Below are 27,681 nucleotides of genomic sequence, written 5' to 3'. Positions count from 1 at the left end.
TGTAATCTCCCTAATAGCACTGTCCAGTTTCCCCGCAGATTTAATCTCCCTTTATAATACTGGCCAATTTACCCTCAGATTTAATCTGCCATTATATTACTGGGTAGCTCACTGTTAGATTTATTGTCCATTCAATATTACTGGCAATTTTACCCTCAGATTAAATCTTCCTTTATATTACAGGCTAGTTTACTCACAGATTTAATCTCCCTTTATATTACTGGGTAGCTTCACCTCAGGTTTAGTTTCCCTTTATATTATTGACTAGTTTACGCTCCGATTTAATCTCTCTTTATATTACTGGGTAGCTTCACCTCAGGTTTAATCGCCCTTTATATTACTGGTTATCTAACCCTAAGATTAATCTTCCTTTATAATACTCACAGTTTATCCTCATATTTAATATCCCTTTATATTACTGGCTATTTTAACCTCAGATTTAACCTCCGTTGAGATTACTGGCTGATTTACCCTCAGATTTAATCTCCCTTTGTATTACTGGCTACTTTACACTCATATTTAATCACCCTTTATATTACTGGTTACTTTACCCTCAGATTTAATGTCCCTTTTCTTACTGGCTAGCTTACCCTCAGATGAAAACTTCCTTTATATTAATGACTAGCTGACATTCCGGCCTGTGACCAGTGGAGTGCCAGAAGGATCGGTGCTGGGTCCTCTACTTTTTGTCATTTAGATAAATGATTTGGATGTGAGCTTAAGAGGTACAGTTAGTAAATTCACAGATGACACCAAAATTGGAGGTGTAGTGGACAGCAAAGAGAGTTACCTCAGATTACAACAGGATCTGGACCAGATAGGCCAATGGGCTGAGAAGTGGCAGATGGAGTTTAATTCAGATAAATGCGAGATCTACATTTTGGGAAAGCACATCTTAGCAGGACTTATACACTTAATGGTAAGGTCCTAGGGAGTATTGCTGAACAAAGAGACGTTGGAGTGCAGTTCATAGCTCCTTGAAAGTGGAGTCACAGGTAGATAGGATAGTGAAGAAGGCGTTTGGTATGCTCTCCTTTATTGGTCAGAGTATTGAGTGCAGGTGTTGGGAGGTCATGTTGCAGTTGTACAGGACTTTGGTTAGGCCACTGTTGTAATAGTGTGCGCAATTCTGGCCTCCTTCCTATCGGAAAGATGTTGTGGAACTTAAAAGAGTTCAGAAAAGATTTATAAGGTTTTTGCCAGAATTGGAGGATTGAGCTATCAGGAGAGGCTGGACAGGTTGGGGCTGTTTTCCCTGGAGCATCGGAGACTGAGGGGTGACCTTATAGAAGTTTACAAAATCATGAGGGGCATGGATAGGATAAATAGACAAAGTCTTTTCCCTAGGGTCAGGGCGTACAGAACTAGAGGGCATAGGTTTAGGGTGAGAGGGGCAAGATATAAAAGAGACCTAAGGGGCAACGTTTTCACACAGAGGGTGGTACGTGTATGGAATGAGCTGCCAGGGGAAGTGGTGGAGGCTGGTACAATTTCAACATTTAAGAAGCATTTGGATGGCTATATGAACAGGAAGGGTTTGGAGGGATATGGGTGCAGGCAGGTGGGACTAGATTGGGTTGGGATATTTGGTCAGCATGACGGGTTCAACCGAAAGGTCGTTTTCCATGCTGTACGTCTCTCTGACTCCATGACTCTATTTAACCTCACTTTATATTACTGACGACCTTACCCTCAGATTTGATCTTCCTTTATTTTACTGGCTACCTTACCTTAGATTTAATCTTCATTTATATTTCTGGCTGGTTTACCCGCAGATTTAATCTTCATTTATATTTCTGGCTGGTTTACCCGCAGATTTAATCTTCATTTATATTTCTGGCTGGTTTACCATCAGGTTTAATCTTCCTTGATGTTACTGCATTGCTTACTCTCAAATTTAATCTCCCTTTATATTACTGGCTAGTTTACCCTCAGATTTAATCTCCCTTTATATTACTGAGTTTATCCTCAGATGTAATCTCTCTTTATATTACTGCCTACCTTCCCCTCAGATGTAATCTCCCTCATAGTACTGTTTAGTTTCCCCGCAGATTTTATCTCCCTTCATATTACTGGGCATCTTACCCTTAGATTTTTTTTTAATTAGATTCCTTACAGTGTGGAAACAGGCTTGTGGAAACAAGTCCACACTGAAGGGTAACCCACCCAGCCCCATTCTCTCTGACTAATGCACCTAATACTATGGGCAATTTTGCATGACCAATTCACTCTACCCACCTTTAGACTGTGGGAGGAAACTGGAGCAAACGGAGGAAACCCACGCAGACACGGGGAGAATTAAATTACTGGCTAGTTTACTCTCGGATTTAATCTCCCTTTATATTACTGGCCAGCTTCCCCTCAGATTTAATCTCCCTTTATATTACTGGCTATCTTACCCTCAGATTTAATCTCCCTTTATTATACTGATTAGTTTACCCTCAGGTATAATCTCCAACGATATTACTGGCTGGTTTACTCTCAGATTTAATCTTCTTTTATATTATTGGCTCATTTACCCTCACATTTAACCTCCCTTTATATTACAGGCTAGTTTACGCTCAGATTTAATCACCCTGTATATTACTGGCTAGTTTACCCTCAGATTTAATCACCCTGTATTACTGGCTACTTTATCCTAAGATTTAATCTCCTTTTATATTTCTGACTAGTTTACCCTCAGGTTTAATCTTCCTCCATATTAGTGCATAGCTTATTGTCAGATTTAATCTCCATTTCTATTACTGTCCAGTTTACCCTCAGATTTATTCTCCCTTTATATTACTGGCTAGCTTCCCCACCGATTTAATCTTCCTTTATATTATTAGCTCATTTGCCCTCAGATTTAATCACTCCTTATATTAGTGGCTATCTTACCCTCAGATTTAGTCTCCCTTTATATTACTGCCTAGTTTACCCTCAGATTTAATCTACCTTATATTACTGTGGAGCCTACCCTAAGGTTTAACCTCCCTTTATATTACTGCGTAATTTACCCTCAGATTTACTCTCCCTTTATATTACCGGCTAATTTACCCTCAATTTATTCTCCCTTTATATTACTAGTATCTTACTCTCAGATCTAATCTCCTTTTATATTTCTGACTAGTTTACCCTCAGGTTTAATCTCCCTTTATATTACTGGCTAGCGTACCCTCAGATTTAATCTTCCTTTATACTACTGGCTAGTTTACCCTCAGAATTATCTCCCTTGATATTACTGCCTAGTCTTCCTTTATATTACTGGCTGGTTTACCCTCAGGTTTAATCTCCGATTTTATTACTGGCTAGTTTACTCTCAGATTTAATCTCCCTTTCTGTTACTGGCTAGCTTCCCGTCAGATTTAATCTCCCTTTCTGTTACTGGCTAGCGTAGCCTCAGATTTATTCTCCCTTTGTTATACTGGTTAGTTTACCCTCCGATTTAATCTCCCTTTATATTAGTGGCTCTCTTACCCTCTGCTTTAATCTTCCTCTTTATTACTGGCTGGTTTATTCTCAGATTTAACCTTCCTTTATATGACTGTCAATTTACCCTCAGATTTTATTTCCCATTATATTAGTGACTATTTTACCCTCACATTTAATCTCCCTTTATATTACTGGCTAATTTACCCTCAGATTTAATCTCCCTTTATATTATTGGCTATCTTCCCCTCAGATTTAATCTCCCTTTATATTATTGGCTAACTTCCCCTCAGATTTAATCTTCTCTCTCATTTCCTTTTTTGGTTGCCTTCTATTGTTTTTTAGTAAGCTTCCCAATCCTCTGGTTTCCCACTGCCCTTCGTCACATTATATGCTTTCTCTTTTGCTTTTATGCTTTTCCTGACCTCCTCGTCAGCCATGGTTGCCTCATCCTCCCTGCACTATTCTTTTTTTCCCTCGGGATGAATCTCTGCTGTGTCTCCTGAATTATTTACATAAACTCTTGCTCTTGGTGTTCCACTGTGTTTCCTGCTAGGCCCCTCTCCCAGTCAATTCTCCCCAGCTCCTCCCTCATGCCTCTGTAGTTGCATTTATTCAGCTGTATTGCTGTTCTCTCTCTCAAACTGCAGAGTAAATTCAGTCATATTATGATCACTGCCTGCGAAGGGGTCCTTCACCTTAAGCTCCCTTACCAAGTCTGCCTTGTTGCACAACACTAAATCCAGTATTGCCTGTTCTCTAGTGGGCTCCACAACAAGCTGTTCCAAAAAACTCATCACACAGACAATCCACAAACTCATTTTCAAATCCACTATCAACCTGATTTTCAAAGTCCACCTGTATATTGAAATCCTCCATGATCACTGTAAGTTTGACTTTCCTCCACATCTTTTCTATCTCCTGGTGTATCTTGTGCCCCAGCTCCTGATTACCGTTTGGAGGTCTGTACAGAACTCCAAATATAGTTTTGTTTTTAACTTTGCTGTTCCTCAGTTGTACGCACACAGATTGTATATCATCTGACCCTATTTTGTTTCATACTATTGATTTAATTTCATTTTTTACTAATAATGCAACCCCATCTTCTCTGCCCACCTGCCCATTGTTTCGATAGGATGGGTATCCTTGAATATTCAGCTCCCAATCCTGATCCCTTGCAGCCATGTCTCCATGATGCCCACCATGTCGTACCTGCCAATTTCGATCTTCGCCACAAGCTCATTTACCTTATTCCTTAAGCTGAATGCATTCAGACATAACACTTTCATTCCTGTATTAACCATCTCTCTTCTCATTGTCATTTGTTTGTCCAGCATGCTTAAAGTTTGATAGCTAACTCTTTCCAAACACTCACTTCTATTTGTGTCTGTGCTGGAGCGTATAATAACCTCTCCTGAGTTCTGCACCTTACCTCCTCCTTTAATTTGCATTTTCTAATTTCCCCAAAACTGAACTCTCCCCGCCCCTATTTAGTTTAAAGCCCTAGTTATGCAACTCGCTTGGACTCTGGCCCCAGCATGGTTCAGATGAAGACCATCCCCTTGCAACAGGTCCCTTCTTCCCCAATATCCCATGAATTCAAACCCATTTCTCCCACACCAATCTTTCAGCCACGCATTCACCTAGTTAATCTTATTGACCCTGCCAATTAACTCATGGCTCAGTTACTCACCCAGGGATTATTTGGTTCTGTTTTTTAATTTATCTTCTAGCTTTTCATACTCCCTTAGCAGAACCTCTGCCCTGGTTTTATCTATGACATTGGTAATTGCATGGACCACGACCACTGGATGTTTACCCTCCCATTCCAGGTTCCTCTGCAGCACAGATGAGATGTCCCGAATCTGAGCACCAGGCAGACATGTGGAACTAGCTGAGTGGTCAGCATGGACCAGTTTGGGCCAAAGGCCCATTTTAGTGCAGTATTACTCTATGACTCTAGGAGGAAGGTTTTCTTCCCTCAGGTAGTTCTGAACCTGTGGAATTCTCTCCCACAGGAAGTTGATGGAGCGAGTCCATTAGATACGTTCCAGAGGGAGCTGGACATGGCCCATGTGGTTAAAGGGATTGGGGGTATGGAGAGAAGTGGGAATGGGATACTGAGATTGGATGATCAGCCATGATCATATTGAATGGTAGGGCAGGTGCAAAGGACCGAACGCCACTTACTTTCCATGTTGCTCTGTTTCTATTCCCAAGATCCAAGTATGGCAATGCCTCTTTCTGCATTGTACTGAATACACACTGCTGTAGGATCATCTCCTGTCTCTCACTGCCCCTTACACTATTACAATTCCTACCAGCATGATGTCCCCAAAACCATGTGTATTAATCTTACCCACTAGCCTCTTACATGGGAAGTTATCAAAAGTGTGACTCAATGGTTAGCACTGCTGCTTCACAACGCCAGGACCCAGATTCAATTCCAGCCTCAGGCGACTGTCTGTGTGGAGTTTGTACATTCTCCCTGTGTTTCCTCTGGGTGTTCCGGTTTCCTCCCATAGTCCAAAGATGTGCAGGGTTAATTGGCCAAGCTAAATTGTCCATAGTGTTCTGGGATGTGTAGGTTAGGTGCATGAGTCAGGGTAAATGTAGAATAATAGGGTAGGAGAATGGGGTCTGGTTGGGTTACTCTTCGGAGGGTGGACTGAAGGGCCTGTTTCTACACTGTAGGGAAAGCCTTCATGAAATCTAAAAACACATCCACCAGCACTCCCTTATCTATTGATTATAACCTCAAAAAAAGTCAGTAGATGCCTTAAATATGACTTTTTTTTCATAAACCCATGTTGACTTTATTTAATCCCATTAATGTTTTCCCCTATAACTGAACTCTCTCCCTCCCCTATTTAGTTTAAAGCCCTCATTATGTGATTCATTAGGAGTCTGGTCCAAGCACAGCTCAGATGAAGACCATCCCCTTCTTCCCCAATATCCCATGAATTCACACACATTTCTCCCACACCAATCTTTGAGCCACCCACTTCCCTGCTTAATCTTATTGACACTGTGCCAATTAACTCATGGCTCAGTTAGTCATCCTGAGATTATTATTTCTTTTCTTGTGTTTTTTTTAAATTTCGCTCCTAGCTGTTCATACTCCCTCAGCAGAACCTCTGCCCTGGTTTTATCTGTGTTATTGGTCCCTACGGTCCAACATTTTCAATTGTTCTGCCATCATGACTTTTATATTAGACTCAAGCATTCTCCCCACTACTGATACTAATACTACAACAACTTATTTTTCTTCATGGTTGAGCCATCTTCCCTGTTGAATTTTTGTGACAGGAATGAATAATTGTTGTAATTCACATACCTATTTTTAAAAATATTAATCTCAGCCTATCCACTGTCTACCCTTTTAAAAACATTCCCCAATCGTCTATGGCCAACTTGTGCCTGACACCCTCCTGGCTCCTTTTATTCTAATTCAGAACCCAACTTCATCCCTCATCACCTTAAAGAAAAATTTTATATGTTATTGGTACTCTTTCCCAAAACACCCTGCTCAACAAAATTGTTATAAATCCTTTCTCTTTGCACAATACCCAGTCTACCATAACTTGCTGTCTCGTCAGTTCCTTGATTTTAAAAAAAATGCAAACATTCCAGAAAGTCCTCCTCTACAGTATTAACCTTAGGCTGGCACATTCCTGATGAAGGGCTTATGCCCGAAACATCGACTCTCCTGCTCCTCGGATATTCCTGACCTTTCCCATGGCCAGACTTTTCGAATCTGACTCTCCAGCATCTGCAGTCCTCACTTCCCCCCTTGTCCAATCGAAATGTAAATTAAAGTCACATACCTGGTGCCCTTTTTGTGTGTGTCTCTGGTTTCCTGGTTATTGCCTTCCGTTTTATCTCTGCTACTGTTTTTTTGGGGGGGGGGTGGGGGGGAGGGGGGGGGAATGCTATAGAGCGCTCCTTTTAACATTTCCTGCCCTCAGTGGTCCATAGCTCCATCTATGAAATTCCACAACTTGATATTTTCCGCCAATATCCATGGTCACTATTGCATTGATAATGTTACCCCAACACCTCTTCCTACTTGTTTATCCTCCCGAAATATTAAATAATCCCAGAGATTCAGTTCCAATCCTTGATCATCCTGCAGCCAAGTCTTTGTATTTGCAACTACATTACAACTGCTGCGACACTGCTGCTCCTTTAATAAGGTGATGTTGTCCTTGGTCTTTTCTTCGGAGGGGTCAGAAAGGCAGAGGTTCCAATATGTCTGAAAAAATCTACTTGAGAAAGTTTCTAAGTGTTTTTTTTAAACCATTTGTCCAATGAAAGGAGAGTGGCCAGTTCTCCCATTCAGGGTTTGGTTTGCACTTAGCAGTCTGGCTGCTTTTGTTTGGAGCAGCTGCTGGTCAGGTTTTAGCTGGGAACCCTGAGAAGCTGCTAGGGACCCAAGGAAACAACTCCATGCTGATCCTCTTCTCTCTCTCTGGAAGAACCTGGGTTTGATTTTCCCCATTTTAGCCAAGAGGCTGTTAATGGGGATGTTGCAAGTATTTGGAACAGCAGCATTAAGTTGCGATAGAGTCGACTGGGTTTTCAGACAGGTTAGGTTATTCTAAATTCAGTTCTCTTTCGTTCATGTTTCATTCAGTAGTGTGTGAAAGAATTCTGCTTTGTTTAAAACTGAGTGCTTGGGCCAGCTGCATCCCTCCTGGAATATCTGCCTGAAACCTCTTTACAATAACTAGAAATGTTAAGGTCAGGGCTACTTACTTGAAATGTTTTGAGGGTGTAAGGCCTGGCCCATTACACTGTGTACAGGTAAATCTATTTACACTGTTAATTCATCCAGACTCTTCAGAATGCTACTCCCAATGCTGTGAGCGAGTGAGGGCAGGAATAGGAGGATAGAGCAGATGTCTGCATGGCTGAGGAGCTGGTATATGGGAGAAGGATTCACATTTTTGGATCATCAGAATCTCTTTTGGGGTAGAAGTGACCTGTACAAGAAGGACGGATTGCACCTAAATTGGAAGGGGACTAATATATTGGCATGGAAATTTGCTAGAACTGCTTTGGAGGATTAAAACTAGTAAGGTGAGGGTGTGGGACCCAGAGAGATAGTGAGGAAAGAGATCAATCCGAGACTGGTACAGTTGAGAACAGAGATGAGTCGGTCGGGCAAGGTAGGACTAATAAATTAAACTGCATTATTTCAATACAAGGGGCCTAACAGGGAAGGCAGATGAACTCAGGGCATGGTTAGGAACATGGGACTGGGATATCATAGCAATTACAGAAACATGGCTCAGGGATGGGCAGGAGTGGCAGCCTAATGTTCCAGGATACAAATGCTACAGGAAGGATAGAAAGGGAGGCAAGAGAGGAGGGGGAGAGGCATTTTTGAAAGGGGATAGCATTACAGCTGTGCTGAGGGAGGATATTCCCGGAAATAAATCCAGTTATTTGGGTGGAACTGAGAAATAAGAAAGGGATGATCACCTGATTGGGATTGTATTATGGATCCCTAATAGTCAGAGGAAAATTGAGAAACAAACTTGTAAGGAGATCTCAGCGATCTGTAAGAATAATAGGGTGGTTATGATAGGGGATTTTAACTTTCGAAAACAGAGATGGGGACTGCCATAGTGTTAAGGGTTTAGATGGAGTGGAATTTGTTAAGTGCGTACAAGACAATTTTCTCATTCAGTATGCGAATGTACCTACTAGAGAAGGTGAAAAACTTGATGTACTCTTGGGAAATAAGGCAGGGCAGGTGACTGAGGTGTCAGTGCGGGAGCACTTTGGGTCCAGCAACCATAATTCTATTCATTTTAAAATAGTGATGGTAAAGGATAGACCAGATCTAAAAGTTGAAGTTCTAAATTGGAGAAAGGCTAATTTTGACGTTATTAGGCAAGAACTTACAAAAGCTGATTGGGGACAGATGTTCACAGGTAAAGGGACGGCTGGAAAATGGGAAACCTTCAGAAATGAGATAACAAGAATCCAGAGGAAGTATATTCCTGTTATGGTGAAAGGGAAGGCTGGTAGGTACAGGGAAGGCTGGATGACTAAAGAAATTGAGGTTATTGTTAAGAAAAAAAGGAAGCATATGTAAGATATAGACAGGATAGATCGAGTGAATCCTTAGAAGAGTATAAAGGAAGTAGGAGTATACTTAAGAGGGAAATCAGGAGGGCAAAAAGGGGACATGAGATAGCGTTGGCAAATAGAATTAAGGAGAATCCAAAGGGTTTTTACAAATATATTAAGGACAAAAGGGTAACTAGGGAGAGAATAGTGCCCCTCAAAGATCAGCAAGGCGGCCTTTGTGTGGAGCCACAGAAAATGAGGGAGATACTAAATGAATATTTTGCATCAGTATTTACTGTGGAAAAGGATATGGAAGATATAGACTGTAGGGGAATAGATGGTGACATCTTGCAAAATGTCCAGATTACAGAGGAGGAAGTGCTGGATGTCTTGAAACGGTTAAAGGTGGATAAATCCCCAGGACCTGATCAGGTGTACCCGAGAACTCTGTGGGAAGCTAGAGAAGTATTGCTGGGCCTCTTGCTGAGATATTTGTATCATCGATAGTCACAGGTGAGGTGTCGGAAGACTAGAGATTGGCAAACGTGGTACCACTGTTTAAGAAGGGTGGTTAAGGCAAGCCAGGGAACTATAGACCGGTGAGCCTGACCTCAATGGTGGGCAAGTTGTTGGAGGGAATCCTGAGGGACAGGATGTACATGTATTTGGAAAGGCAAGGACTGATTCGGGATAGACAACTGGCTTTATGCATGGGAAATCATGTCTCACAAACTTGAGTTTTTTCAAGAAGTAACAAAGAGGATTGATGAGGGCAAAGCAATAGATGTGATCTATATGGACTTCAGAAAGGCGTTTGACAAGGTTCCCCATGGGAGACTGATTAGCAAGGGTAGATCTCATGGAATACAGGGAGAACTAGCCATTTGGATACTGAACTGGCTCAAAGGTAGAAGACAGAGGGTGGTGGTGGAGGATTGTTTTTCAGAGTGGAGGACTGTGACCAGTGGAGTGTCACAAGGATCGGTGTTGGGTCCACTACTTTGTGCCATTTACATAAATGATTTGGATATGAGCATAAGAGGTACAGTAAGTAAGTTTACAGATGACACCAAAATTGGAGGCTTAGTGGACAGTGAAGAGGGTTACCTCAGATTACAACAGGATCTGGACCAGATGGGCCAATGGGCTGAGAAGTGGCAGATGGAGTTTAATTCAGATAAATGCGAGGTGATGCATTTTGGGAAAGCAAATCTTAGCAGGACATATACACATAATGGTAAGGTCCTAGGGAGTGTTGCTAAACAAAGAGACCTTGGAGTGCAGGTTCATAGCTCCTTGAAAGTGGAGTCGCAGGTAGATAGGATAGTGAAGGTGTTTGGTATGCTTTCCTTTATTGGTCAGAGTATTGAGTACAGGAGTTGGGAGGTCATGTTGCGGCTGTACAGAACATTGGTTAGGATGCTGTTGGAATATTGCATGCAATTCTGGTCTCCTTCCCATCGGAAAGATGTTGTGAAACTTGAAAGGGTGCAGAAAAGATTTACAAGGATATTGCCAGGCTTGGAGGATCTGAGCTACAGTCTGGGGCTGTTTTCCCTGGAGCGTCGGAGGCTGAGGGGTGACCTTATAGAGGTTTACAAAATTATGAAGGGCATGAATAGGATAAATAGACAAAGTCTTTTCCCTGGGGTCGGGGAGTCCAGAACTAGAGGGCATAGGTCTAGGGTAGGAGGGGAAAGATATAAAAGAGACCTAAGGGGTAACGTTTTGACACAGACGATGGTACGTGTATGGAATGAGCTGCCAGAGGAAGTGGTGGAGGCTGGTACAAATGCAACATTTAAGAGGCATTTGGATGGGTATATAAATAGGAAGGGTTTGGAGGGATATGGGCCGGGTGCTGGCAGGTGGGACTAAATTAGGTTGGAATATCTGGTCAGGTTGGACCGAAGGGTCTATTTCCATGCTGTACATCTCTATGACTCTATTGAGACACAATGGCATTAGGTTTTTTTTTTAAAACTTTGTTCGTCAACTTAGTTTTAGTATATACTTATCTCCATTTGTTTGTTGCCCTTCTTTATTTCTGGTTTCCACTTCTGCTTCTTACTATCCTGCCTTTTGTTTCCATCTTCCCTCCTCTGTCTCCCTGCATGGGTTCCCATCCTCCAGCTATTCTTGTTTTAAATCGTCATAACAACATTATCAGACAGCACCCTACCCCCGCTCCCGAGAACATAAATCCCTGCCCTGCCCTGACACAGCCAATCCTGTTTATACTTATCCCATCTTCCCCAGAACTGGTCACAACACCCCAGAAATCTGAATCCCTCCAACCTACACAACCTTTTCAGTCACATGTTCACCTGAGTTGTCCTTTCATTTCTACACTTGCCACTGTGGGGCATTATTATTGATCTTCAGTTTATCACCTTTGACATCCTAATTTTTAAATTTATATTCTAACTCCTTTAATCAACTTGAAGGAACTCATGCCTTTTTGAATCAGTTGCTGGTACAGTTGTCCCATAACTACTGGATTTTATATGTGGGCGGCACAGTGGCACAGTGGTTAGCACTGCTGTCTCACAGCGCCTGAGACCTGGGTTCAATTCCCGACTCAGGCGACTGACTGTGTGGAGTTTGCACATTCTCCACGTGTCTGCGTGGGTTTCCTCCCACAGTCCAAAGATGTGCAGGTTAGGTGAATTGGCCATACTAAATTGCCCGTAGTGTTAGGTAAAGGGGTAAATGTAGGGGAATGGGTCTGGGTGGGTTGCGCTTCGGCAGGTCGGTGTGGACTTGTTGGGCCGAAGGGCCTGTTTCCACACTGTAAGTAATCTAATCATGATGCTACATATGCAGGAACAGCAGTAGTCCATTCAGCCCCTTGAGCCTACTCCAGCATTCAATTTGACCATGGCTGATCTGTGGCTAAACTCCATTTACCTGCCTTGGGCTTGTATGCCTTTAAGCCTTAATGCAAACATATTTATCACAGATTTAAATTTCATTATTGAATTAGCATTGCACACCATTTGAGGAAGAGTTCCAAATCTCCGTTACTATATGTGCGTAGAAGTGTTTTCTAGCATCGCTCCTGAGTAGCCCGGCCCTAATTCTGAGATTACACCTGCAATCCTAGAATATTCAACTGATCTACCCTGACATTGCCTGATAATATCCTGAAAACTTCAATTCGATAATCTCTTAAACTACAAAATTCTCAAGAGCATAGGCTTAACTTATTGAATCTCTCCTCATAACTTTACCCCTGCTGCACCATTTTGAATTGTGTCTTCCATATCCTAATTTAAATGAGAGAGTTTTCTGCACATTCTGGTGGAATGTCATTGTCCTTACCTTACTTGCCATAAATCTTTCAAACACCTGATCAGTTGTCTTTCTCAAGCAAATCTCTTGAAAGCAACTTTTCTGCTTAATAGAAAACTGCGATTTTGAAATTCTCTATGATATGGGTGACTTTGAGGATAATAAATCTCAGTTTTCCACTATGTTGACCATATCATATTCATGGGAATGGGCTAATAATCCACTGTTCCTCAAAAAATAACCTGTTTAAATAAACTAATATGTTGGTTAGTTTATTTAAAACTGTAAAGCACTTTATAAGTTATAAAACAGACATCACAACAGAGCAACTACATTGTGTGTGTTTGCAGCTTATAAACCCCGAGCATTACATCCTTCCGATAGGAAGGAGACCAGAATTGCACGCAATATTCCAAACGTTGCCTAACCAATGTCCTGTACAGCCGCACCATGACCTCCCAACTCTTGTACTCAATACTCTGACCAATAAAGTTAAAAATCATACAACACCAGGTTATAGTCCAACAGGTTTAATTGGAAGCACACTAGCTTTCAGAGTGACGCTCCTTCATCAGGTGGTAGTGGAAGGCTCAATCCTAACACACAGAATTTATAGCAAAAATTTACAGTGTGATGTAACTGAAATTATACAATGAAAAATTGATTGTCTATTAAGCCTTTCATCTGTTAGAATACAGTGATAGTTTCACTTCTTTCATGTGTAAATCACAAAACCTTTTTTGAGAAGTTGCATTCTCAGGTTAGTTGTTAACGATGGTGATAGCTAGACAATATGTTGAAGGTGTTAGCCCCCTGTGTTCTCTGTCTATGCCATGATGTTTAGATTGATTCTAATCTAAAAAGTGAGATAACGGAGTTTTACATAAATTCATGCAGTTTTTGAGCTCAGAGTTCTACATGAATGCATGCAGTTGTTGAGCAAAGTACAATGTAACCCTACAAGTACAAATTCACCCCACAAAATATATGTGTGCATGTGGGTCTTTGTCTGTCTGTGTGTGTGTGTGTGTCTGTCTGGGTTGGGGCTTGTGAGTGTGAGAAAGTGTATCTGTGTGTGTAGTGAGTACAGAGTGTCTTAATGTGAGGGGGTGCATGTGTGAGTGTGGGAGTGTGTGTGTCTATAAGGGTGTGTGTGGGTGTCTGTGTGCGCGTCTGTGTGTACCTGTGTCCGTGTGTATGTGAGAGTGTGTGTGTGTGTGTGTGTGTGTGTGTGTGTGTGTGTGTGTGTGTGTGTGTATAGTGCAAAACAATGCAACAGCATATAAATCAGTAATTGCTGCTCCTGGAATTCAAGGAAATCACTTCCCACATCTAAAATACCTCAAAAAAGGAGAAGTCTGTTACAGCCAGAAATTTTCCTGCCTGCCATCTTGGAAACCCAGAATCTCTGTTAGTTAGTTTATTTAAAGCTGTAAAGCACGTTATAAGTTATAAAGCAAACACCACAACAGAGTTTCACATCACACAACACCAGGTTATAGTCCAACAAATTCATTTAGAAGGACCAACTTTCGGAGCGCAGCTCCTTCATCAGGTGGTTGTGGAATATATAATCATAAGACACAGAATTTATCGCAAAAATTTGCAGTGTGATGTAACTGAAATGATATATTGAAGAAGACCTGGATTGTTTGTTAAGTCTCTCATCTGTTAGAATGACCATGTTGGTTTCAGTTCTTTCACATGAAAATCGTAGTATATTTAATAGTTACATTCTCAGGTGAACTTTAACAATTAGTGTCATGTCGGCCCAGATAATGCATTGAAGGTGTAAGCTGCCCTGTGAGAGACTGTCTGTGCCACAATGGTCAGACTGATTCAAAACAAAACACTGGATTTACAGAATCTTACATGGATTCATGCAGTTTTTGAGCAAACTGAAATGTAATTCTGCAAGTCCAAATTCACCCCACAAACTTTTATGTGTGTGTGTGTGTGTGTTTTATGTGTGTGTGTGTGTGTGGATATGGGGGGGGGGGGGGGGGGGGGGGATGGGGGAAGGGTTTATGAGTGTCTATGAGAGAGAGTCTGTGAATGTGTATGAGTGTAAAGGGGTATATGTCTGTCAGCGGGTGAATGTGAGAGTGTGGGAGTGTATTTGTGAGCATATAAGAGAGGGTCTGTAGAAGAGTGTGTGGGTCTGTACGAGAGTGTGTCTGTCTGTAGGGGGTCACCTGTAGTGTGACATGAACCCCAGGTCCCAGTTGAGGCCATCCCCATTGGTACCAAACTTGGTTATAAGTTTGTTAACTTATGCTCGGCCACTTTTCATTGTTGCCTACCCCGAAGTCCGCCTTGGAGGACAGTCATGTGAAGGTACGAGGTCGAATACCCTGAATCGCTGAAGTGTTCTCCGACTGGGAGGGAACACTATCTGGTGATTGTTGTGCGGTGTCTGTTCATCCTTTGCTGTAGTCTCTGCTTGGTCTCACCAATGTACAATGCCTCAGGGCATCCTTACCTGCAGCGTATGAGTTAGACAACACTGGCTGAGTCCCATGAGTACCTGCCTGTACTTGGTGGGAGGTGTCCCCATGCGTAATGGTGATATCTGTGTTGACACTCTGACACATCTTACAGCACCTACCATGACAGGGTTGTGTGGTTTTGTCCTGTAAGCCAGGCAGTTTGCAACAAACAATGATCTGTTTGAGGTTTGGTGATTGTTTAAAGGTGAGCAGTGGAGGTGTGGGGAAGGTCTTGGTGAGGTGCCCATCCTCATTGGTAATGTGTTGCAGGCTGTGAAGAACATAGTGTAGTGTTTTGGCTCCTGGGAAATACTGGACAATGAAGAGCACCCTGTCGGTTGTTGCACGTGTCTGTCTCCTGAGGAGGTCATTACGGTTCCTTGCTGTGGCACGTCGGAACTGGTAGTCAATGAGTTGAGCATCGTACCCCGTTCTTATGAGGGCATCCCTGAGTACTTCCAGGTGCCCGTCACATTCCTCCTCATCTGAACAGATCCGGTGTATGCGGAGGTTTGTCCATAGGGAATGGCTGTTTTAATATGTTACAGGTGGAATCTGGATAAGTGTGGGTTTGTGGTAGAGTGAGGCGTTGAGGTGTCCATCCTTGATGGAGATGCATTTGTCCAAAAATGAGACCAGATAGACAGATGCTAGAGAATAGTCTTTCAATCCAGACAAATGTGAGGTGATGCATTTAGGCAAGTCTAATTCTAGAGCGAATTATACAATGAATGGAAGAGCCTTGGGAAAAGTTGATGGGCAGAGAGATCTGGGAGTACAGGTCCATTGTCCCCTGAAGGTTGCTGCACAGGTGGATAGAATGGTCAAGAAGGACAGGGTATTGAATATAAGAGCTGGCAAGTCATGATAAAATTGTACAAGACATTGGTTCAGCCGCATTTAGAATACTGTGTACAGTTCTGGACGCCACATTGCCAAAACGATGTGGACGCTTTGGAGAGGGTGCGGAGATGGTTTACGAGGATGGTGCCTGATATGGAAAGTGCTAGCTATGAAGAGCGGTTGAGTAGGTTAGGTTTATTTTCACTAGAGAAAAGAAGATTGAGGGGGGACCTGATTGAGGTTTACAAAACCATGAAGGGTATAGACAGGGTGGATAGAGACAAGCTTTTTCCCAGTGTGAAGGATTCAATAACAAGAGGTCATGCTTTCAAAGTGAGAGGTGGAAAGTTTAAGGGGGATATACACGGCAAGTACTTCACACAGAGGGTGGTGGATATTCGGAATGCGTTGCCAGCAGAGGTGGGAGAGGCAGGCACGGTAGATTCATTTAAGATGCGTCTGGACAGATGCTGAGCAGGTGGGGAGCAGAGGGATACAGAGGCTTAGGAACTGACCAACAGGTTTAGACAGTACATTTGGATCGGCTCAGGCTTGGAGGGCCGAAGGACTGTAAATTTTCTTTGTTCTAGTTCATGGTGAGTTTGATGGTGGGATGATACGCATTGATATTCCTGTGCAGTTGTTTCAGTGACTCTTTGCCATTTGTCCAGAGGAAGAAAATGTCATCAGCGTACCTGGTGTTCAATGTTGGTCGGAGGTCCTGTGTACAGAAGCAATCTTGTTCGATGCTGTGCATGAAATGGTTGGCATATTGGGGTGCAAATTTGGTCCCCATGGCTGTTCCGTGTGTCTGGATGAAGAATTGGTTGTCAAAGGTGAAGATGTTGTGATCGAGGATAAAACGGATGAGTTGAAGGATGATGTTTGGAGATTGACAGTTGTTGGTGTTGAGTACTGAGGCTGTTGCCGCGATGCCATCATTGTGGGGGATGCTGGTGTAGAGTGCTGAAATGTCCATTGTGATGAGGAATGTTCCCGGTTCGACTGGTCCAGGGGTGTTGAGTTTCTATAAGAAATCTGTAGTGTCACGACAGTAGCTGGGGGTCCCCTGTACAATGGGTTTCAAGATGCCTTTGACATAGCCAGAGAGGTTCTCACATCGGGTCCCATTGCCTGAATCGATGGGATATCCTGGTGTATTGACGTTGTGTATCTTTGGAAGGCAGTAGTAGTCGCCTACGCGAGAAGTACATGGGATGAGGGCATGTAGGGAACTCTGAAGGACTGGATCCAAAGTCCTGGTCAATGTGTTTAGTTCACGGGTGTGCTGTTTGGGCAGAACGGCTGTTAATTGCCTTTAGTGTTCCTGGTTGTTCAGTTGTCAGTACACTTCCTTACAGTAATCTGTTCTAATCTGAATGACAATGGCTCCTCCTTTACCTGCTGGTTTGGTGACAATGTTGTGATTGTTTTTGAGAGCACGGATGGCATTGCATTGTGAATGGGTGATGTTTTGCTCTACCTTGTGGGTGCGACTGATGTATCTGGCATTTATGTGTTTCCTGACGGTTTGAGCGTACATGTCAAGCCCAAGGCAGCGGCCCTCTGGTGGGCTCCAAGTTGACTCCTTTGGTTGCTCCTCTAAGAATCCCTGTGCTGACTGTTTCGGTTCCTCGGTGGGCTCATTAGGATCACTGCTGGCATCTTGAAAGAATTCTCGGAGTCTCATTTGTCTGATGAATTCCTCCGTGTCTGCTGGAAGAGCCATGGGGTCCATTTTGGTGGTGGGGCAGAAATTGAGATCCCTGCTCTTCTGGTTGAAGGGTGTGGTCCGATAAGTTGACAATCGACTTCTCTGGGGTGATAACATTATCTATTCTGGTGTCAGGGCGAGCTTGGATACTGCTGATGGTGATGCCACGTTGCTCCAACTTCTTGTTCTTGGTGTGCACGTACGTGGTGTAGTTTTGTCGCTTTGACGGTTTGGCAATGTCCCGTAACTGTACTGCTGGATCCTGAGTGTAGGCTGAGCGTATGGATTCCATCTTAATTTCAAGTTTGTGGTGTTCATAGCAAAGTGCCCGGCTTTCAGGCCAACACCATGCAACCTTGTCACAGTGGACATTACAAGATGCGTCCAAGTGTCGACACGAATATTACCATTACACATGGGGATACCTCCCATCATGTACGTAGCAAGTACTCATGCAACTTATCCAACATTGTCTACCTCATACGCTGCAAGCAACGATGCCTTGAGGCATGGTACGGCAGCGAGACCAAGCAGAGACTACAGCAACGGATGAATGGACACCACACAACAATGAACAGACAGGAGTGTTCCCTCCCAGTTGGAGAACATTTCAGCGGTCCAGGACATTCGGCCTCGGACGTCAGGTGACCATCCTCCAAGGCGGACTTCAGGACAGGCAATAATGAAATGGTGGCCTAGCAGAGGCTGAGAGCTAAGTTCAGTACCCATGGGGATGGCCTCAACTGGGACCTGGGGTTCATGTCACACTACAAGTGACTCCACAAAAACACAGACACTCCTACGCACACACACACACAAGCAAACAATCTCCTACAGACCCATGCACTCATGCAGACTCCCTCTCATACACTCAGGTGTCCACTCCCACACTCACACATGTACCCTCTCACAGACTTATCACCCTTTACACTCACACACATACACAGACTCTCTCAAAAGACACTCATCACCCCCGCCCAACACCATCCCCCCTCCCCCACACACACACTCACATCCACACAGACACATATAAGTTTGAGGAGTGAAATTGTACTTGCAGAATTGAAATCCAGTGTTAAGATTAGAATGAGTCCGACCATTAGTGGCACAGAAAGTTCCACACAGGGCAGCATACACCTTCAATGCATTATCTGGGCCGACATGACACCAATTGTTAAAGTTCACCTGAGAATGTAACTTTTAAATATTCTGCGACTTACATGTAAAAGAACAGAAACCAACATGGTCATTCTAAAAGATGAGAGGCTCAACAAACAATCCAGGTCTTTTTCAATATATCATTTCAGTTACATCACACTTTAAACTCTTGCTATAAATTCTGTATCTTAAGATCACACACTCCACAACCACCTGGTGAAGGAGCTGCGCTCCGAAAGCTAGTGCTTCCAAATAAAGTTGTTGAACGATAACCTGGTGTTGTGTGATTTTTAACATTGTACATCCCAGTCCAACACCGATACCTCCACATCATGATCACAACAGAGCAACTACATTGTGTGTACGTGCAGCTTGGAAACCTAGAGCAGAGTCATTAGCAGTAGACTCACAACATTGGTACACATGGGGTCCTTAAAGGCAAGATACACAGACAGGTTTACCATGTAATCTTCTCCCTGTGGGACATGAGAGACATATTAAACTTTATGCTGATGTGTAAATTATCATGTTTCCTTTTCAGTCACACAACGGCCCACTGACTTGAAGAGTTTAGAAACTGACTTCAAGATGGGTCTAGCCCAATTGCAACACAACGGTGAGTGGGTGTGACTGATCATCATGTCTCCACAATGTAGGGGGGTCCTGTTTGTGTGACAGTCACTGGAGTAAGCATTCAGTGTTATGACCTGGGTTTAGTTTGTGTCAGCAATTAAAATCTAATAGTTAATCAGCACAGATATAGTGCTGTCTGATTAGTCATTCCAGTCTGACCCTGGACGGTGAAATTTCGTACAAGTGAAGCAGTAATATCCAACCCACAATATCCTGTTTAAAAACAAAATAAGAAATTGCTGGGAAAATTCAATATGTCTGGTAGCATATGTGGAGAGAAAGCAGCGTTCCAGTGACCCTTCTTCAGAATAGTGCTTCTGTGTTTTTCTGTTCTGGTTCGAGGTTGTTGAGTTGCTTGGTGTGAATTAGAAACCTCCCGGACTCTCCCTCAGCTGGACAGGAGGGCAGGGCCTTTGGAATTTCCATGCACTGCCTTGTGGTTTAATGTCAGGCCTTAATCCTTCCATTGTAGACCCACCGTGTCCCATCCCCTCCCCTCAGTTCTGTCTCACTACCTCTCTGAGTGACATTATTGCCTCTCTCCTGCAGCGGATTAGGTGAGACTGGGCCTGTTGGGATATCACCCTCTCGGTATATCAGGGTGAAGATTGTTGACTGCATTTTGATTTCACATTCCATGTATTTTGGCTGCTCCAATATTTTGGATGTGCGTGTTCGTGAGAATGGCTAATAATCGATCGTTCCTCGTCAATTCATTAACTCTGTTGGTTAGTTTATTTAAAACTGTAAAACAGGTTATAATTTATAAATGAGACATCACAACAGAGTAACTACGTTTTATGTGTGTGCAGCTTGTAAACCCATAGCAGAACCATTAGCAGCACATGCACAACACTGTGGACACAAAGGGTCCTTAAAGGCAATTACACAGACAGGTTTACCATGTAATTTTCTCCCTGTGGAATATGAAAGGCTATTAAACTTTCTGCTGGTGTGTAAATTATCTTTTCTGTTTCCTTTTCAGTCACACAGCTGTTCACTGACATGAAAATTTTAGAAACTGACCTCAAGATGGACCTTGTCCAATTGCAACGTAATGGTAAGTCTGCCTGACCAATCATCATGTCTCCACAATTAGAACATAGAACAATACAGCGCAGAACAGGCCCTTCAGCCCTCGATGTTGCGTCGACCTGTGAACTATTCTCAACTCGTCCCCCTACACTATCCTAAAATCATCCACGTGCTTATCCAAGGATTGTTTAAATCTCCCTCATGTGGCTGAGTTGACTACATTAGCAGGTTGGGCATCGCACACCATTACCATTCTCTGCGTAAAGAACCTGCCTCTGACATCTGTCTTAAATCTATCACTCCTCATCATTATCCTAGGAAAATGTATTTCACTGTCTCCCCTATCTAACCCTCTGATCATCTTGTATGTCTCTATCAAATCCCCTCTTAGCCTTCTTCTTGCCAATGAGAACAGGTTCAAGTCTCTCAGCCTTTCCTCCGAAGACCTTCCCTCCAGACCAGGCAACATCCTGGTAAATCTCCTCTGCACCTTTTTCAATGCTTCCACATCCTTCCCGAAATATGACGACCAAAACTGTACACAATATTCCAAGTGTGGTCGCATGAGTGTTTTGTATAGTTGCAGCATGGTATTGCGACTCTGGAACTCAATCCCTCTACCAATGAAACCTAACACACCGAATGCCTCCTTAACAGCACTATCCAACTGGGTGGCAACTTTCAGGGATCTATGTACATGGACTCCAAGATGCCTCTGCACATCCACACAACCGAGAATCTTTCCATTGACCCAGTACTCTGCCTTCCTGTTATTCTTCCCAAAGTGCATCACTTCACATTTAGCTGCATTGAACTCCATTTGCCACCTCACAGCCCAAATCTGCAGTTTATCCAAGTCCCCCTGCAACCAGTAACATTCTTCCACACTGTCCACTACTCCACCAACTTAGTATTGTCTGCAAATTTACCAATCCATCCACCTATGCCTGCGTCTAAGTCATTTATAAAAAATGACAAACAGCAGTGGGGCGAAAACAGATCCTTGTGGAACACAACTCTTAACCGGACTCCAGGATGAGTATTTTCCATCAACCACCACTTGCTGCCTTCTTTTAGAAAGCCAGTTTCTAATCCAAACTGCTAATCACCCTGAATTCCATGCCTCTGCATTTTCTCCAACAGCCTACCATGTGGAACCTTATCAAAGGCTTTATTGAAGTCCATGTATACCACATCAACTGCCCTACCCTCATCTTAGTCACCTTCTCAAAAAAACTCAATGAGGTTTGTGAGACACGACCTGCCCTTGGTGAAACCATGTTGACTATCTGAAATAAAATTGTTGCTTGCTAGATGATTATAAATCTCATCTCTTATAATCCTTTCCAAAATTTATCCTACAACAGAGATCATTAAAACAGTGTGTGGGACGGAGCCAAACTGGGGAGGTGCTAGCAGGTTCCTGCTGCCTCGAGCAGCATACTGGTGAACCAAGTTTAGTTTCCTCTTGTCCTCATCACTTAACCCTTCTGTCGTGGAAACTAAATCAACTCGACTCAAATGCTAGCAAGAGCAAAGAAAAAGCTTTATTGTAACCTCTACCGCGGGACCCAATACACTTAGCAAAATGCCTCATTAAGGGCCCCAAATAGCTTTCACATATTCTCTTCAGTGATAAAACCAAGTGAAATCACAGAATCCCTACAGTGTAGAAACAAGTGATTTGCCACAACAACTCTACAAAAAGTAACCCTATGCAGATGCATTCCCCTATATTTACATCTGATTATTGCACCTAACTCACATATCTATGAACACTATGGGGCAATTTAGCATGGCCAATCCATGCTATCCTGCACATCTTTGGACTGGGTGGTAACTGGAGCACCCAGAGGAAACGCCACACAGACAGTCGCCAGAGGGTGGATTCGAACCGGAGTCCCCGGTGCTGTGAGACAGCAGTGCTAACCACTGTGCCACCCCCTGCTTGCATCAGGATAAGATTCAGCCGAATGAGAGCTGCAGAATCCTATTCAGCTCCTTGGAGCATCGACATTCCTGATCAACTGGAGTTAAAGTGTTCTGATCATTCAATAGGAAGAGTGTTGGCAACAGGAGTTGTCCAGTATCATGTGGAATTCTTGGCACAACTGCTTCCTCAGGAATTCTACAGGAAGCTTCACTTTTCCAGGTCTGAGTTTGAATCAGAGAATTTAGAGAGTTTCGAATCATTTCCCCGGATGGTCAGCCAGGAAATGCAGGAGGGATCAAAACCTGTTCTAATTCCTGGGTGATGTTAAAACGAACAACCCACCCAAACTTCCCACAAGAACTCCCACGGAAAGCCAACCCTACTCTGGGTGCCTGACATCCCTCCACTGCACTGACACCAACTGAACCCCAAAGGTCTCCCGGATTTCCGTATACACTAGCATGGATAGAGAGCGGGGAGAGAAGGGTCCTTCTCAGGATGGCAGCCGGTGACTAGTGGTGTTCTGCAAGTCTCAGTGTTGGGACCATAAAATTTTCCTTTATACATTAACCATCTAGATGAAGGAACTGAGAGCATTCTGGCTAGGCTTGCAGAAGATACAAAGATAGGTCGAGGGACAATTAGCATTGAGGAGATAGCGAGGTTGCAGGAAGATTTGAACAGGTTCGGAGAGTGGGCAAAGAATTGGCAGATAGACTATAATGTGGGAAAGTGTGAGGTCATGCACTTTGATAGGAAAAATAAAGACCTAGTATTTTCTAAATGGGGAAAAAAATTCAGAATTCTAAAGTACAAATGGACTTGGAAGTTCTGATCCAGAATTTCCTTAAGGCAAACTTGCATTTTTAGTCGATAATTAGGAAGACAAATATAATGCTGTCATTTGATCTCGAGAGGACTTGAATATAAAAGCAAGGCATACGCCTGGGGATCTAAGAGGTTCTGGTCAGTCCACATATAGAGTATTGTGAGCAATTTTGGACCCTATATCTCAGGAAGGATGGACTAGCCCTGGAGCAGGTCCAGGGGAGGTTTACAAGAAAGATCCCAGGAATGAAAATTTAACATTACGAGGAACATTTGAGGACTCAGGGATTAAATTTGATGGAATTTTGAAGAATGAGGAGGGATCTGATTGAAACTTACAGAATACTAAACAGCCTGGATAGAGTGGACATTGGGAAGATGCTTCCATTGGTGGGAGAGACTAGGGCCTGAGGGCAGAGGCTTAGAGCAAAGTATTATGGACCAGGCGAGATCCCCTGGATTCAAACCCTTTGTCCAAGCAGTGTTCTGACCTGACTCCAAATGGGATTGACTGTCTACCCTGAACAACTCCCAGATGGACCCATAGGATAGGAGTTCCCTAACTGGGGCTGTTAACTTGGTCCAGTCAGGAACCTCTGGCTGACAGATATAAACAGGAGGTTCAGGGTGACCTGGTGAGGGAATACAGGCCTTGGTGGAGCTATTTTACCAACTATCAAACTCACACTACTCTCAACCAGACCTGACTCTATCTCCAGGAGAAAGTGAAGACTACAGATGATGGATATCAGAGGCGAGAGTGTGGTGCTGGAAAAGTACAGCAGGTCAGACAGCATCTGAAGAGCAGGAAAATTGATGTTTCAGGCATAATTCTTTCATCAGGAATACTCTATCTCCATCTGACTCTACCTCCATCTGAACAGGGCCCTACCTATGCTGAGCCCTTTCTCACTTTCCTACCCACCCTATTCCCCAACATACACTGTCACTGCATCTGTGGTTTAAAGGCCTTAAAACCATATAATAAAAGGCGCAGTCACTATAGTGCTTATCTCCCATTAGCGACAGAGAGAGAACTGGTGGTGAGTTCCTTGTGTCTGAGGTGAGGGGAGAGAACGAGAAGGCAGGACTTCATATTAACCTCAACCTGTGCAGGAATAAAATCTGCATTGCTGAGAATCCCTGCACCAGCTGACTGAGTGAACCAACCCCCACAGAATGTTACACGAATTGCAGAAAAACAGCCAGTCCACTTCTCTGCTAGCTTTCTAGATGTTCTTTTCTCTTGTTGTTTATTAGATTCCCTACAGCATGGAAACAGGCCCTTCAGCCCAACAAGTCCACACTGATCCTCCAAAGAGTAACCCACCCAGACCCATTTCTCTCTGACTAACGCACCTAACCTCTGGGCAATTTAGCATGGCCAATTCACCTAACCTGAACATCTTTGGACTGTGGGAGGAAACCGGAGCACCTGGAGGAAACCCATGCAGACATGGGGAGAATATGCAAACTCCACACAGACAGTTGCTCGAGGCTGGAATCGAACCCGGACCCTGATGTTGTGAGGCAGCAGTGCTAACCACTGAGCCACCATGCCAATTTATGTTGCTTTGATTTGGAAAGACTGAAAGACCATCCAGTAATCTCCACCAGAGGCAAGTCCTTTAGTCTGATCTGGCTTGGAAATAAGGATTCTGACCATAGATGGGAGGATTCAGCACAATATGTCCTTTTTATCATCAGAACTGGCTAACCACAAGTGGAACTGGGTGTGCAAAATCGGGTAAGAACGGCCCTGGGAGACCCCAGTATTGTCCACAGAACTCATAAACTCTTATGACATTTGGTCCAAGAGTATCTCCCACTGTCTTACACACACCATTCAACTTTCAATGAAGCAGTTTCCCTCAACACTGTATAGTACTGGGAGGAAGGTCTGAAGGTACTTGTGCACAGAGTGTAACCTGCTGTGGTTTCAGAGCCCACTGTCTATTGTTACTCAGCGGTACAGTCAGTGGATGAGTGTGAAAACCTCCAGAATTGCCCAGTAACAGTGAGGAAATCATCATAATGACAGATCCTGTTTGCACTCCTCTTCAACCAACCACATATTACCGGCTTATGCCTCTACCGTGACATTGGTGCGAGTGAACACTGTACAGTCCTGATGAAATCAAACTCCAATTAACACATTGAGAACACCCTCCATTGTGTAGTCTGGCACTGTCACTGCACAGAATGGGACAGGCCATGAGCAACCCAGATGGCAAAAACTGGGCATCCACAAGATGCTGTAGGCCACCAATAGGGGCAGCAGTGTATACCTGAGAATCAGGTAATACAGTGCAAGAGATATTAACCTGGGCCACCACTGTGCTTAACACCATGGGCAGCATCTACAAAATCTGAAAAGGGACAGTATACACATTTGATGGAGGGCTTTCAATGATTGAAGTTAAAACAATAAAGCAATAGCGGTCAATCCAGCTTTCTATTACACATACCTCCCAATATGCTCCAGCTGTAATATAATTCACTTCAACCACCTTGCTTCAGAAATTAGCCTGGTAATTTAACGCACGTTAGTAGTGACTGGACATCACCCTTCCCATCTCCCAACTGTCTAACATCCTGTGCCCACTGCTTCTCGTTCACTTCACAATCCCCCTCCATCTTCACACAATGCCTCTGCATTTCCCACAGACTCTCCCCTCTGCTAACTGTCTCCTCTTCCCATCCCTCTCCATCCCTTGTCTGGCTCCTGTTCACTCTCTGGTTGAAAACCGAAGAAACTGTGGATAGTATTCTTAGGAAGGGTCACTGGAACGTGAACTCTGATTTCTCTCCACAGATACTGCCAGACCTGCTGCTGAGCTTTTCCAATAATCTCGGTTTTTACTCTCTGGTTAACGTCTGCAACATCAGCCAATCTTGGTGATTCGTGGGATTAGTGAGTTGCCTCTAGGATTGGGGTCTGCTGGTCTTTAGTAACAAGCCATTGCATTGAGTAGACTGATTTCTTAGCCTTAGTGTGTGCTGCAAAGGGACTGGGTCTGGTTCAGTTCAGATTCAATAATCTCAGAGTGAGACTCTATGTTGGACATACCTTTGGGCAAGGCACTGGATTGTCTGTAACAACACTGGGTAAAGTCTCAGCGAAGGAAGAGAATAATGAGGTTCTAAATGTCCTGTTGGCTGAAACATTTATTTCCATGTCCTCACAGAACTGCTTTGGAAGTGTCCCGAACACTGGAGGCGATTCCAGCAAAACTGTTATTACTTTTCATCAGAAAGCAAGAACTGGACAGAGGCCCAGAGGTCCTGTGCAATGCTGGATGCCAATCTTGTTGTCATTAACAAGCCTGAGGAACAGGTAAGTGGTTGTGGAAACAATTGCTACCAGTGAATGGTCAGCTGAGAGTACTGCCTCCAATCCTTCTTTCTATACTGGATCGAACAGCATATCTGCTTAACAGTGAAAATAATAAATGAATAGTGAATCTCAATGAGAAGAGGCATTTGTCTTAAAAAGATGTAGATAACTGCATGACAGCAATAGCTCTTAAGTTAGACAGAATAACTAAGACTCACAGACACACAGAGGACACATTGTGATCTCAAGCTAGAATTCCTTTTACCCCAGTCAGTACCGTATGGCATCATCTGATTAACACAGTCTTCAATATTAACTCTTTCTCACCTTATCCCCTCCCCAAACTTTATTTCTTTGGGTTAATGTTTGCATATCTGGATATCTAAAAATGACTACATTTACCACTATCCCTTTTTCCCCTCAGCCTTGGACTTCATAAGTTCAGACAGCCTCAAGATTTCACAATTCTAACGTATCAAATCCCTACTGCGTGCAAACAGGCCATTCGGCCCAACAAGTTCACACTGATGCTCTGAAGAGCATTCCACCCACCCACACCCCACCAGCTCCCCAGCCTATGACAGTGTATCTCCGGATACTATGGGCAATTTAGCATGGCCGATCTACCCAAGCTGAACATCTTTGGACTGTGGGAGGAACCGGAGCTCCTGGAGGAAACCCATGCAAACATGGGCAGAATGTACAAGCTCCAAGGCTGAATTGGACCCAGGTCCCTGGTGCTGTGAGGCAGCATTGCTAGCTACTGAGCCACAATACCACCCAATGTTCCTTTTGGAGTTGGAAGATTAGTAGCTCTTCGGCATGAGAATAGTTGACCTTGATTCTGAAAGTGAACTCAATTGGTCTCAGAATCATTTCTCCACTGCGTGATATTGTATCTCTCGGATGTCCTTCTCTGAGGATGGTC

General features: G+C 43.5%; 1 protein-coding gene across 1 annotated transcript in view; it reads left to right on the top strand.

Annotated features, from left to right (window-relative positions):
• The window catches only part of LOC132836028 (CD209 antigen-like protein C), an 84,764-nt gene that overhangs the window by 46,629 nt on the left and 10,454 nt on the right, over window positions 1-27,681 (top strand). The window contains exons 4-6 of the mRNA XM_060855230.1: window positions 19,529-19,603; window positions 20,606-20,680; window positions 26,605-26,753. Coding sequence (XP_060711213.1) covers window positions 19,529-19,603; window positions 20,606-20,680; window positions 26,605-26,753 — 299 coding nt within the window. The remainder of the gene's footprint in view (window positions 1-19,528; window positions 19,604-20,605; window positions 20,681-26,604; window positions 26,754-27,681) is intronic.

The sequence above is a fragment of the Hemiscyllium ocellatum genome, chromosome 45, assembly GCF_020745735.1.
Source record: "Hemiscyllium ocellatum isolate sHemOce1 chromosome 45, sHemOce1.pat.X.cur, whole genome shotgun sequence".
In the NCBI taxonomy this organism is placed as follows: Eukaryota; Metazoa; Chordata; class Chondrichthyes; order Orectolobiformes; family Hemiscylliidae; genus Hemiscyllium; species Hemiscyllium ocellatum.
The sequence above is the reverse complement of the archived record's forward strand: the minus strand, read 5'-3'. Positions and strand labels throughout refer to the sequence as shown.